Below are 13,976 nucleotides of genomic sequence, written 5' to 3'. Positions count from 1 at the left end.
TCCACTGGCATCATCAGTGGTCTAATGATGGGACCACGATGGGATGTGGGTGGTGATGAGAGAAAGGCAGGAGGGACAAGGCCAAGGAAGGTGCACCCCAGAAATGTAAACAACCCCGAGTTTCACCCTGGGTATGGACAGCAGATACTCTCTGAACAGTGATTCTCAAACTTGGCTGCACATCATAAGCACCTGGGAAGCTTTCACTATCCCAATGCCCAGGTTCTCGCTGCCCACCTCCCCAGTCAAATCTAATCTCTAGAGGTGGGGGACCCAAATACCAGTTGTTTTTAAAGCTCCCCAAGTGATTTCAATCTGCAGTCAAGTTGCAGACCCAGTGCCTTTGTCTATAAAAGGTCTCAAGTGAAATAATTCTACAGTTAGATGCTGATGAGGACATGTCTGTCCATTTCTCAAAGGAAAACAAAATATTGTGTATAGTAGTGGAACTAGTCATAAGCCAAGAATTCAAGTTCCAATCCTGCCCCTTCCCCGACTTATGTGACTTTTCAGCAAATCACTTGATATCCTGGGGCCTCAATGCATATCCCTTTTCCACAGGAAGGGATTCTACACAGTCTGTAGGAACCCATTTAATCACATCTTGTTTACATACTAATGAAGAAATACTTTCAAATAGGATGGTTTGTCTAGGTTAGCAATTTTGAGGTAAATCAGGATCCCAGTTTTACTTATTTACTCTTTAAGAGCTGGACCCACCAGTAAAAACTGAGTGAATTCTGCATATGTCAGGTGTCTTTTTCTTTCTTTTCCAAAATGTAGTTGCACAAATTCTGAATCCCAGTTAAATGGAATACGTTGATGAATTGTGGTCTGTCCAAAAACTTGCTTAACGTCCTCTGAAAAGAGAAAAGAAAGATAAAAACAAATTAGATTTATCCTTATATAGTAAGTTACTAAAAGGATATTGTTACTTTCTCCTTATAAAAAATAATTCAACTTTAAAACCACACAGGTTATAAAACCATGGCAAAAATAAAAGTTGGAATCTTCATGCAATCAGTCAAGAAACCAAAATTAATAGTCCCACCAATAAAGAGAAGAAAAAATCAAGAAGTCACACACAGATACACGCATGCACGCACACACGCCTAGAAGGCAGCAGGAAACCAAATCAAAATAATCATCTAAATCTAACATCATTATCTCACATGTTTTGTTTCAACAAGTATTATTTTCTAAACACAGGGGACATATGTACATATAGAAACACACACAGCCTATACAAGTCTTAAATATAGTCCTTTTTCAAGTTATTAAAAAGTTCTCGACTCTTTAATAATATTGATTCTCCCAATCCATGAGCATGGAATATTTTTCCATTTGTTTGTGTCATCTTCAAGTGACATAAGTCAGGCAGAGAAAGACAAATACCATGTGACTTCACTCCTATGTGGAATTCAAGAAACAAATGATGGTGACAGATGGTGACTACATTTATCATGGTGAGCACTGTATATATATATACAGAATTGTTAAATCATTATGTTGTACTCCTGAAACTAATACTACACTGTATGCTAAATACACTTCAATTTTTAAAAAAAGTTACTGAGGATTTAGAAATCAGTCAGATATATCTTGAAGCACATACTCAACAGCACTAAGACCATTTGAGCTTTAGAAAGTTCCACTAGTCCTGAGAGAAAGGCGTTTAAAGACAAAGGTGATGGGGAAGTAGAGCTCACAGCCCAATTCTTCAACTTGATACAGCACATCGTCCACAGAATCCCATTTTAGATGGACACCAAATGTACTAGTAATGATCCTTCACCTCTTTTGAGCCTCTACCACAAATAAATCGGTAAGAAAACTGACAAACAACAATAGGAAAAACCTGACTTTTCTAAAGCTTCACATTTCTATTTACAAGTCTCCCCCCTCCCAACAAAAATGTATGTTTGGAGGGCAGAGGGACACAAATTATTATACTAATGAAATTTTGTCCTGGCCTTCACTTCCTTAAATATATCTACCAAACCTGCTCATTTTTTTAAGATTTTTTTTTTTTTTTTTTTTAATTTATTTGACAGAGAGGGACAGCGAGAGAGGGAACACAAGCAGGGGGAGTGGGAGAGGGAGAAGCAGGCCTCCCCGCGGAGCAGGGAGCCCGATGTGGGGCTCGATCCCAGGACCCTGGGATCATGACCTGAGCCGAAGGCAGACGCTTAACGACTGAGCCACCCAGGCGCCCCCCTGCTCATTTTTATGAGCAAACTGTGCCTGATACCTTAGGGATTCCCCCTCCCCTTGCACCCATTAAAAAAGAAAACAGAAGTTAGTCCTTTAGTTCTCCAAAAGGAGCCAAAAACTTTGGCACAGATTTCCACTGTTTCCCCCAAATTTCCTACCTCTACCCCATTTCACCCACAAGTTTTTATTCCAAGTTTTTAACATTTCCAGAAAGTTTTTAAGTTTGGCCATGAAGAAACAGACCAGTGCTGCCATCAGCAGAAGGATGGGTGTTTATCTGCAGAGAAGGCAGTAAAAATCAGAACTATGCTGGGCATAAATTTTATAAAAGGCGGCAGAAAATCTCAGGCTGGCCCTGAAGAGGACAATAACAAAAAAGTTTTAAAGTACAACTCTCAATTTCCTTGAATTTATTCTGTCTTTTAGGAAGAGAGAGAGAGAGAGAGGAAAAAGGAAGTGAAACAAGAATTGGGATTTAAAAGGAAAAAAAGAAAAAAAAAAAAGGAAAGATCCCCAGAGAGTGAGGGTGATGGTTGTCCTCAATGAAATAAATTAAGCAGGAAAAACAAGTTTCTTTACGGCTCTAAAACATCTAAGAAGAAATTCCTGAACCAAAATTCCAATGGCTTGGCTTCAAATGCTACTACTAATCGGGACTAACCTCTCTGAGGCATTAGCCATGTGCCAAGTACTGTTCTAATGGCTCTATGCGTAAGTCCTCAGTGGTAAAACAGATAGTGCCCCAGAAAATCCATAGCTTCTTTCCATTCTAAATTTCCATACCTCTGCATGAAGCAGGCCCCACAGAGGTTCAGAGAAGGCTCCCACAATTTTCTAATCTAGACCAATAAAGTATCTAGTGGGAAATGATGTTCAAATGACAAAGATGTGACCAAAAGAAAAAACACAATTTTTACACTGTAAGAATTTCATACCATAATAAAATGTAAACAAAAATGGTGTCCTAGTCATTTTTCTGCCAAGCATGCCATGGAGTAAAGTTTTATGTAATAATCATGCATAGCTTTCAAAAATGACGTCCTTCCTTTTCCTGACCTCTCTCTCCTTCAGTGTCCCACACAAAGTAACAGACGGTAGTAACCAAATACTGGTATATAAAGTTATGAGACTTATTATTCATTTTAATATATATATGGTCTAAAACTGGAAATATACATACATAAATTTAAGTCACTCAAGAATTAGTAAATGAATTTAAAACGTGCCTCACTGTAACCTAATTAGTTTTCCTATAATTAAAGTAACATTTACTGCCTAGTAGAGGCTCTGACTTGAATTCAAAACTGTGAACTTTGAACTCTAAAGTCTAGCACCGTCTGCAACTATACCACAGATCTTTTCTCTCTTATGAAGTCTGCTTGAAATACTGAAACCCAGTCACTCTCTCGGGGCGCCTGGGTGGCTCAGTCGTTAAGCGTCTGCTTTCAGCTCGGGTCATGATCCTGGAGTCCCGGGATCGAGCCCCACATCGGGCTCCCTGCTCAGCGGGAAGCCTGCTTCTCCCTCTCCCACTCCCCCTGCTTGTGTTACCTCTCTGGCTGTGTCTCTGTCAAATAAATAAATAAAATCTTTAAAAAAAAAAGTGTAGAGCTGTATGTGATCCCGAAGACATAACTCTACAAACTGTCAATCCTATAGACCTGTATACTATTGGTAATAATCAGCTTTCAAGATTTATTTATATAATATGTATATATGTGCAGATATGTGCTGCGAGCGCACATATTTATTGTGTATCTTTTCTTTCCATATAGATGACTAGCACCTTGAGAGCAAAAGGCCCTTTTCTTCACACCTGATTGTCCCACCGTGGCTGGTTCGGTAGGCTTAGAGCAACTACCTACTAAGCAATGTAAACAAGTCAGGAAAGGGTGAGAGTAGAGCAACAGGTTAAAGACAGTGGCATTAACCCTCTGAGGTACTACAGTTTCCATTTACTGAGAAGCTATTTCAACAATCATTTCCTAAGATTTCAGGGAAGTGCTTAAGAATCATCAGTCTTGCTTATTAAAGCCTTCAGTTCCACTCCTAAACTGACTCACTGTCTATTGGGGGTTGAGGATCTGCATTTTAACCAGCATAGCTAGTGTTTCTGATACAAGGGTCTAGGACCCCATTGTTAAAAACACTGCCCCAAAAAGTTATGGAAAAGTTAGATTAACTCCTTACTAATTTTTTTTTTAAGATTTTATTTATTTATTTGACAGAGAGGGACAGCGAGAGAGGGAACACAAGCAGGGGGAGTGGGAGAAGGAGAAGCAGGCCTCCTACTGAGCAGGGAGCCCGATGCGGGGCTCGATCCCAGGACCCTGGGATCATGACCTGAGCCGAAGGAAGACGCTTAATGAATGAGCCACCCAGGTGCCCCAACTCCTTACTAATTTTTAACTTCCCACTGAAACAGACAAACATATAACAGGACGGAGGTAGGAAAGAGTCTCCAGTCCAGCGAATGTAACACAATAATGTGTAAACACAGGCCACTTCTAGACACAAGAGGACACACAGGGCCGCCACACTGGGCAAAAAAGTGGATGACCTCCTCTTCACTTCCCATGCGGCTGATGCTCCCTGGAGCTGGACGGGTTACACTGATGTGACCCTGAGAATGTGGTCCCGTTACTAGTTCTCAGGGGCTCTGACAAACTGGCTAGGGTAAGAACGCCAGGGCTTAGCTAGCTAGCTAACAACTCGGAAGCAGCACAGCCCGTGCGCACCGTACTCGCCGAGTGGGACGCAGAATGGTGGTAGAAGGCATGCTGCTGTATCGGAGTCTAATCCACAAGAAACAACTACACAGCAGATCCTGACAGGGTACCACAGTTAAGTGTTCACCTGCAGGAGTTCCTCACGGCAAGGAAACAGAAGCTTCAGGAGGGAGGCATTTACAGAAGAGAAGAAGGCTCCTTGGAGAAGACAAAACATGATCTGGGTGCTGAAGGTTGCCAAGGATTTATCCAGATAAACCCGTGAGGGAGTTTTTCAGTGGAGAGCAACAGCATGAAGAAGGGTTCATTTCCTCGGAAGTGAATTAAGGGCCCAATCACCGTGCTTTGGACCAAAGCCACCCCGGGTCACTGAGACATGACAGATCCTGCTCCAGGCAGTTACAGACGCAGGCCTCACTTGCCCGAGCAAATACTATTTTTAAACCTCAAGGACTTGATGCCACCTTTATGGTGAAGAAAAGCTTGCTGTGGAAGAAGACCTGTTCATGGGACACTGCAGAGAAAGAGACCCAGAGGCGTTTTTTTTTTTAAACCATTTGGTACAATTTCTACAAAATTCATTTTATACTCTCCTAATTTACCTAACAAAGGTTTATGTATTCAAATATCCTAAGACTGCCAAGCCATTCTAACTGGACAGACCAAATGACTGAGACAGAGGGGAGCAGGATTCTTACCAAAAAGGAAAACTACCAATATTTCTACTCATTTTCATCACTAATCAACTCTTTTAAAGAATTAAAATATCAAATTTTGCCACTCTGCAAAACTCACCCATTTTGTCCAAAAGTACTGTATAGGTTCCCAAGCCAATGAATACTTCATCCTGCTCCATAAGTCATTCTGGGGCATTTATTTTCTGAAATGCTTGGTCTCTACACTTCCCTGTTGCTTCATGAACAGAAACATCTATGAGCCAAGAGTCACAATGGTTCCTGGAATTTCCCCCCTTCACTTTGGAAGACAGTGTAACATCACCTCAGGTTAATATTCTTTTCTCCTTTTAGGAGGCACAAAGAGCTTTCTCATTTAACATTTGATTGTTTTGAGATTTGACTGCCTTGTAAGGCAATGAAAGATAAGAGTACTCTTCCTATTTTATAGCTAGAAAATCAGAAACTAAAAACCAAAGCAATTTCCAATTTCTGCTCTGTACTCTGACTCCCACGGGAAATTCCATGAGCTTTACTATCAAAGACTCCAGTAGTCAACCTGAAGGCCATCCTATCACTAAACCTTTACCATTCCCTGGCCTTTCGAAACCTAACTTGTATTCGTGGGTGGGAAAGAGGAAACCCCAAACGTTCTAGGCTTTTTGGTTACTTATTCAGTGAGCTATATATGTAACTATAATTCATAACTCACCAGCTGATAGCTTTCAAATAAGCATCACATGCCAGGTTTATCACTAACTTAAAAAGAAAGAGAAGAAGGTCTCTCCTAGTCTAAAACACAAGGCCTTAAAATCTTAACCCCAGGTTGAGGTCAGATAGGCAAAGAAGCAAAACTGAATTAGCACTGAAATAGGAATGACGCACCTGATTATATGTTTTGGGTATTTAAAGTCATACTTTTCTTAGCTCAGCCACTACTCCTGAAAGTAAAAACAAATTAGAACGCTTATCTCTTAAAGACATACAGACAAATGGAAAAGAATTAAGAGTCAAGAAATAAACATACTTTTGGTCACTTGCTTTTCAATAAGAATGACAAGATAATTCAATATGGAAAGATTAGTCTTTTCAACAAATTGTTCTGCAACATGCAAAAAAAAGACGTTAGAACCCTACCTCACACCATATACAAAAACTCACTCAAAATAGAGCAAAGACCTAAGTATAAGAGCTAAAACTGTGATGTTCTTACTGGAAAACACAGGCATAAATTTCTGTGACTCTAGATTAAGAATGATTTTTTAGATTATGACACAGGGAACACATGAAAATAATACATAAATTGGATTTCATCAAAATTTAAAACTTTTGTTCTCCAAAGGTTACTATCCATCAACACAGTGAAAAGACAGACTACAAAATGGTAGAAAAATTCTGCAAATCATGTGTCTGATAAAGAACTCTGGAATATATAAAGAACTCTTGTAACTCAATAATAAAAGGACAAATTACCCAATTTTAAAAATGGCAAAAGGATTTGAGTAGATATTTCTCCAAAAAAGACATATAAATGGCCAATAAACACATACAAGGTGCTCAACATCATTAGCCATCAAGAAAATGCAAACCAAAACGACAAGGAGATAACCGATTCATCACCACTAATAACAAGTATTGGTGAGGATATTAATAAATCAAAACCCTCATACGCTGCTGGTGGGGATGTAAAACCATGCAGTCACTTTGAAAAATCATTTGGCAGTTCTTCAAGAAGTTAAACATAGTTACCAAATGCCCCAACAATTCCACCCCTAAGTATATACCCAAGAGAAATGAAAACATATGTTCACACAAAAATTTGTACACAAATGTTCATGGTAGCATTATTCATAATAGCCAAAAAGTGGGGAAAAGTCCAAATATCCATTAACTAAAGGATGGATAAACAAAATGTGGTATGTCCATAGCAACATATTATTTATCAATAAAAAGGAAAAGAGTACTGTTAAATGCTAGATCATGGATGAACCCTGAGAACATACTAAGAAGCCTGTCTGTAAGGGCTACATATTGCATGATTCCATTTATGTGAAATGCCCAGAATGAGCAAATACACAGAGACAGAAAATAGATTACTGGTTGCCTAGGACTGGAGGGACAAGGAGAAAACGGGAGGGGGAGTGAGGACTGCTAAGGTATGGGATGATAAACACGTCCTTGGGGTGATGAAAATGTTCTAAAATTGTGGCGATGGTTGCACAAATCTGTGAATATACTAAAAACCACTGAATTATATACACTTTAAGTGGGTGAATTTTATCTCAATAATCCTGTTTTGTTCAAAAACCTACGACTGTCAGATCTGCCTCTTACTAATGAGTGACATTAAGCAAATTACTAACTCTGACCCAATTCTCTCTGTGAAATGGGAATAAAATATCTACCTTAGAGCGTTGTTCTGGAGCTAAGTATGCTTAGCACAATGTTCTAAACATAGTAGGTGACCATCAAAATGGTAAAACTCCAAAATCTGAAGTCTTAATTATAATGAAAACTGTTACCTGGGAATCAAATATTTACAAATGATACCAAAAAAATCAGGCACAGTGTGATTTGGAAGTATCATAGTTTACACATTTCTCAAAAAGCAATAATTTTCCTCAAATACTTAAAATCCATCCTTCTCTTAGCTCATATATTAAAATTTTGAATGAAAAGTGATCAAAAATTTAGTAATTTTCTATTATGTTTCTGAAAGTATGAAATTAAGAAAGATTAAGAACCTCCACTCTTTACTTTGAAGATCTTTCAGATACTAGAAATATTTAATTGGCAAATTACTTGCACATGCCATTAAGTGGTTAGACTGAATTTGTTTTTACAGATTCTATGGGCTCTTATTCCTTAACCTCCACCACACTATAATCTGAAATCATCAAGGTCTTCACTTATGCAAATTTTAACTTTCTGTGTTTTTGTTTCCATACAGAATAACTAAATTAATGCACTTTAATTTCCAAAAGATTCACTTTTTGAAGCTGCAAATCAACGGAAACGAGTTTCCCATTCAAATAAAAAAGGTTCATCAAGCTACATTATTTTAAACACTAAACCATAATCTCTCTCTCATGGATCCTAAAAAGTTTCATTAATACAATAAACACGAAAAGGATGTTTCCGTTAAACCCCAAAGTAATCCCTCTCGGAGACGGAGAGTTGCTGAACAACCCGCACTGCATCTCTGAACGGCTTCGGCTTCGCCGGGGTGCTCTCCTAACGTGTGCTAAATCCTCAAGGAAAGTTGCGGTTTCGCTCTAAGGGAAATAATATCCCACCCCGCTGATCCGGTTAACAACAGCTTATATGGCCATCGTCTCTTAAGCAGGGAGCAGAAGACAAATTGTTGAATTGGTAAGTTAAATAACATAATGGAGTGAGTGGGTGCAGACCTATCTCTTCAGCCACATGCTCCAATATCAAGGCTGCCATTTCAAACCCTTTTGACAAGTGCCTTTTTATATTAATCACAGTTAAGGGTCTGAAGAGGAAAGAAGTATTCTGGCTACAATTCACACTCGCTCAAGAAAGTTCTAGGGGGAAAATGGGTGCCATTAAAAGAGAGTAAGTACTTCACACATGCAGCCCTTCTCATTAAAACTGAGTTCTCTGTAAGCCCCCGTAAACTTTTTATTATTATTATTCTGAACGTGTAGGTATAGTGGTGATAAGTATCTTTCACAAAATAAGCATACACGCACTCGGTGCACACACGCGCAGGCAAGCTGGGCTGAATATGAGACTGAAGTCATATATGTGTGGTGTTGGCATAGGTAAAAATGAGAGGTAATTTGGACCTCTTCCAATTCTGTACTTAGAAAGGGATGGGACTACTCTGATGAGGTCATGGGCACCCTAGAAAAAGATCGTCCTTCTCATAGTGCAGAAGACAAAGTTGTAGTTCCTGCAAAACCAGTCACTTTCCCCCCTCCCTGGGCTTCTTTCCACATCCAGGAAAGAAAGCTATAAACTACACCAGCTATTGTTCAACTGCAGTGAAAAGGACATTCCCCTGGAGAGCTTGTTTAATACAAATTCCCAAGCCCCACACCCTAAGATTTTAATTCAGCAGACTTGAGACGGAGCCAGGGGGTCCACAGTGGTAATGAGCACCTCCATACTATGACAATGAAAACCCACGGTCTGCCTTATTGATAAGAATCCTTCCTATTCTAAAATCTGATGGATCTATAAATCCTCAAGATTACTACACTGCTTAACTCATCACAGTATAAACATTGGTTCACAAAAATAAAAATAAATAAAAATAAATAAAAAAAGGTTAAAGCCTGGCAGATACCTAGCCCTCGATATTAATCTTCATCATATGCATTATCTAAATCAACAGTGAAAGGTCAACTGAGATATTTTCAATCTACACGCTAGAGAAGTTGTTTTCAGTTGGACAGACTAAACCATTAGCAGTCTTTCATAATACCCAAAGTAGGTGCCTTAAAACGATGTTTAGAGGCATAGAGCAGACTGTGGTCACTCCCCAGGTACATAAGTTTGCTTTAATCATGTGTTTTGTATTAATTACTGTTAACTTTCCTCACCACTAGAGAAGAACACAACCAAAAAATCTGAACTCTTTGAAATTTTTAAAGCAGTACACAGAATCCCTAATTCATTCTCTAAATGCAAGTATAATATCTATATTGTTTAAGAAACCAATTTCCTAAGCTAGTTTCCTTAGACGGATGTGATCAAAAATAATTTTCTTGCAAAAGCATTAACATACATTTAACCCTACTGAAATGTTTCAAGAGCAGATGTACTACAAATGTACACCCACAGTGATCCCATATTAGTATAAAACTGTTTTATTTCAATTAAAATGTCTAACTATCCACCCCCAACACATACCTAAACTGTAATTTTCTCTGAGAACTTCCAATATGTTCTTGATTTTGTTTCCTTTATCAACCTATCAGAGCAAAAACTGCCTTGCAACTGTTGGAAGAAATCAGTCATTAGCAGCAAGATTACAGCAAATTTTCCAATTTAGAAAAACTGTATTTTTATCTCTCCCTCATACTGAAAGAATAATGGTATAATTTTACTATTTTTAAGTGAGCAGTACAGTTTAAAATAGTCAAATTTTCCCAGTGCTCCAAGTTTTAGGATTTACTGTTAGCTTTCTGTTCTCCACACCTTCTACCCTATTCACAAGTCCTCTTTTCCCTTCACCTGACCCACCCGTGCGTGCACACACATCCACAACAACAGGGGCAGAAGCCCCCAGTCAGCCTCTCCACACGGACAGGCTTCTAAAGAATGGTTAACCTTCAGGCAGTTGTTAACTAAGGAGTGGCTTCACAGGGTTATTGTGATTTACTCTCCAACTGACATTCTTCCACCTTCTCAACAGGCCTTTATCCTCTCCCCCCCACCCCCATTTTTAAAATAGAGTGATGAAGTAGCAAAAAGTACAATATTTTAGCCATTTGAGCATGGACGATTCTCAAATTATCCCACCGACTGGAAGTGCTCCCTGATACCACTATCTTTCAAAATTGAAGCCATTATGGTCAATCGTGCAAATCCGCATTTAGCTTTTCGTAAATAGTGGATTTTTGACCCAATGAACTGGAACAGCTTCTGAACAGTCTCTGGGATCGCAGGCAAGACACTCAGTACCCAGGCATGCCACAATTCTTATCAATGTGGAGGTTATTTACTTTCAAGACACACACTGTTCTTATTCAATATTCTTTCTCTACTGGAATGTGTGTAAGAAAATGGACTTGAGTCCCAAAGTAATATAAACTAAATCTACTGTAGGGCAGTAAGTTTCTGTCACCAAAATAACACATTATTTTTGTGAAACACCAAAATCAGAACCTCCCCCAAATAATGCTCTTTCCAACTCTTAAACCAATTTTTCCCCTCGCTTATCTTTTGAATATTTCATTTTCCAAGTGTCTTTAACAAAGATAACAATAAATGATCTTCCCAGCAAGTTTAAAAAATTACGGCTAAAGTTCTGTCCTCTCCTAATCTACTACGTACATTCCTCTAGCTTTTTATATGTATTATTAAATTTGGGTGCATACCTTCAAAACTTATTTCCGTAACTTTAACTCTCATCACTTTCTGCAACCCAAGTCAAAATGACTGAAGCAGACTGTTTCCGCATATTTTGTCATGTCATCTATCCTGCCTGTTTCCCAGAGCGTGCCAACTCCACTTTCATCACAGCAGGTGCTCCTGGACAAAATCTAACCGTGAACCCAGAAAGGGCCCCTCCAAACACCACCATCCATGTCAGGGAATTAACTAGAGAGGGCATTAGAGATCGCTTCATTAGTTCTGTAGATTGTGTTTAGGTCTCACACACAAAAGAAAGGTCCTGCTCAAGTAAGTCTGACAAAGTTAGATTTCTTTTTCTGCAGGACTTCTCAGAGCTTTAATAAACTAAAAATTTTAGGCTTTATGACCGTCTAGTAGGAAAATCCTTTTTTCACACAACACTTACTAACAGAAACAGGAAACACCACTACTCGAAGGTACCCAAAACTCACAATATCGTTCAACAGCAAAGATTAAAGGACGCAAGGCCACTGCAGTTTCCAATAAAAGAGCAAGACTGGACTAGTTTTTTTTTTGGACTCCAGGTCAACTGACAGAGCTGAAGCAGCAAGCCAGCCAAAGCTTCCCAAGCATTGCACAGGGTGTACACTATTTCACAACTGAAGTTTTTAACAGCTAGGGAAGTCTTAAATAAGATGTATGTCTACTCGTTCAGCTGTCCCTCTACAAAAAGCAGTTCTTATCTTTTGGTAGATCAGTGACCTCTTTGAGATCTGCTAAGAGCAAATGCTCATTTAGACAAAACATTATTGACAACTGTGGTCATTCATGGACTCCCTGACACTCACCCAGAACCCCAGAGTCAAGAAGTCCTGTCTTTTGAGAATTCCTGTCTTTGAAGTTCAATTAAAAACTGCAGACCCCCATGCACATCACTACCACACAGGCAATGAAACTGGGGGCTTATGTTCACATACTAAGAATGATAACTTTAAAACTGCATTATAGAACAGTTCATGAAGTTTTGTTCACTGTAATGAAAAAGTTAAAGGAAAAGAAAAACATGTAACAGCATTATGCAAGTAAAAATTTTAAATTTCAGCCTAAGGAAGTGCTATGGTATAGAATATATTTTGAGTTTTCAGGGGGTCCAACTGTGACGTTCACTAGACAAAATTAAGATTCAGGTCGTCCACTACTATTGAGCTAGGCCGCTCCTGTCGCCTACTGCAGATACAACAACCGAAGAACTAGCAGAGGGTAGGAATAGTTCATGTTAAATTAGCATCATTAAGAGACCGATCACTGGTGGGTGCATTAGATACATAAGATTAATAGTTTCATTACTACTCCCAAAACACACTCTTTCTTAAAATTCATAAGGAAAATGCTTTGCTTTCCCAGCATCCTCAAATAAGAAACGTGGGAAAATCAAAGTGTTTGGGAAACCACCCTTCACAGTGTGTCCAACCACACCTTCACTTCCTCTACTCACGTAACGAGAGTGGTCACCTGCCTGCTTCACAGAGGTCCTGGAAAGCCCACACAATGATCCCAGGCATGTCTGCCTCTGGCTGTGCCCCACTCCAATTAATGCAAGAAAATCCACCTTTTCCAAGCATCATTTGGATCCAGTCCCTGTCCTCTGAAGAGCCCATGGGACTCCCAATTGCCTCTCCTATTAACTAAAAACTCCAGCTCAGGACTCTCCCCCATCGCATGGCGCCCACAGCTCTCAAGTTGCACATTTCAATCAAGGGCTTCCTTTAACACCCTCAACCTATACAAAGACCACTTCCCCACCCCCTACCACTCCATGACTACCCCCCTCCTTAGAATTCTGCTCACGTCAAAAGATAAAGCTTCCTTGGTGAGACCATGTCAAACGCATTTCAACAAACTACCTGGACAACTGTGCCGCCGAGGCAACTTTCTGTGTCTACTGAGAACTCTAACCCAGCTATGTTCTTCCTTGTAACGACTTCCTGCTACAGCCATATAATCTCCTAACTAATGCATTTGCTTATTGTTCTTCACTTCTTCACGAAAAATGATTAAATCCCCCTCATGTCTGATGAAGACTGAAACCACTCCAGATTAGTTGGCCCCTATCTTCATTAGGAAGGAAGGGCCCACCCCACAGAGCATGAGCACCCCCAGGGGGAGGCAGGCGGACATGGTAAACAGCAAACACTTGGCTGTCATCAGGCTGCTGCCCTGTCTGTACCACAGCAACCATGACTGTGGGCAAGGTCCTTAACCTCCCCAAGGCCACTTCCTCATCAGAAAAATGGGAATTAATCTATAG

At 39.6% G+C, this 13,976-nt stretch overlaps 1 protein-coding gene across 3 annotated transcripts in view; it reads right to left on the bottom strand.

The window, feature by feature from the left end:
- The window catches only part of SLC25A13 (solute carrier family 25 member 13), a 182,671-nt gene that overhangs the window by 92,468 nt on the left and 76,227 nt on the right, over positions 1–13,976 (bottom strand). For all 3 annotated transcript variants that reach the window (XM_032402087.1, XM_032402088.1, XM_032402089.1), the window contains one exon: positions 721–860. In XM_032402087.1, coding sequence (XP_032257978.1) covers positions 721–860 — 140 coding nt within the window. The remainder of the gene's footprint in view (positions 1–720; positions 861–13,976) is intronic.

Source organism: Phoca vitulina, unplaced genomic scaffold (genome assembly GCF_004348235.1).
Source record: "Phoca vitulina isolate PV1807 unplaced genomic scaffold, GSC_HSeal_1.0 scaffold4, whole genome shotgun sequence".
Taxonomy (NCBI): Eukaryota; Metazoa; Chordata; class Mammalia; order Carnivora; family Phocidae; genus Phoca; species Phoca vitulina.
The sequence above is the reverse complement of the archived record's forward strand: the minus strand, read 5'-3'. Positions and strand labels throughout refer to the sequence as shown.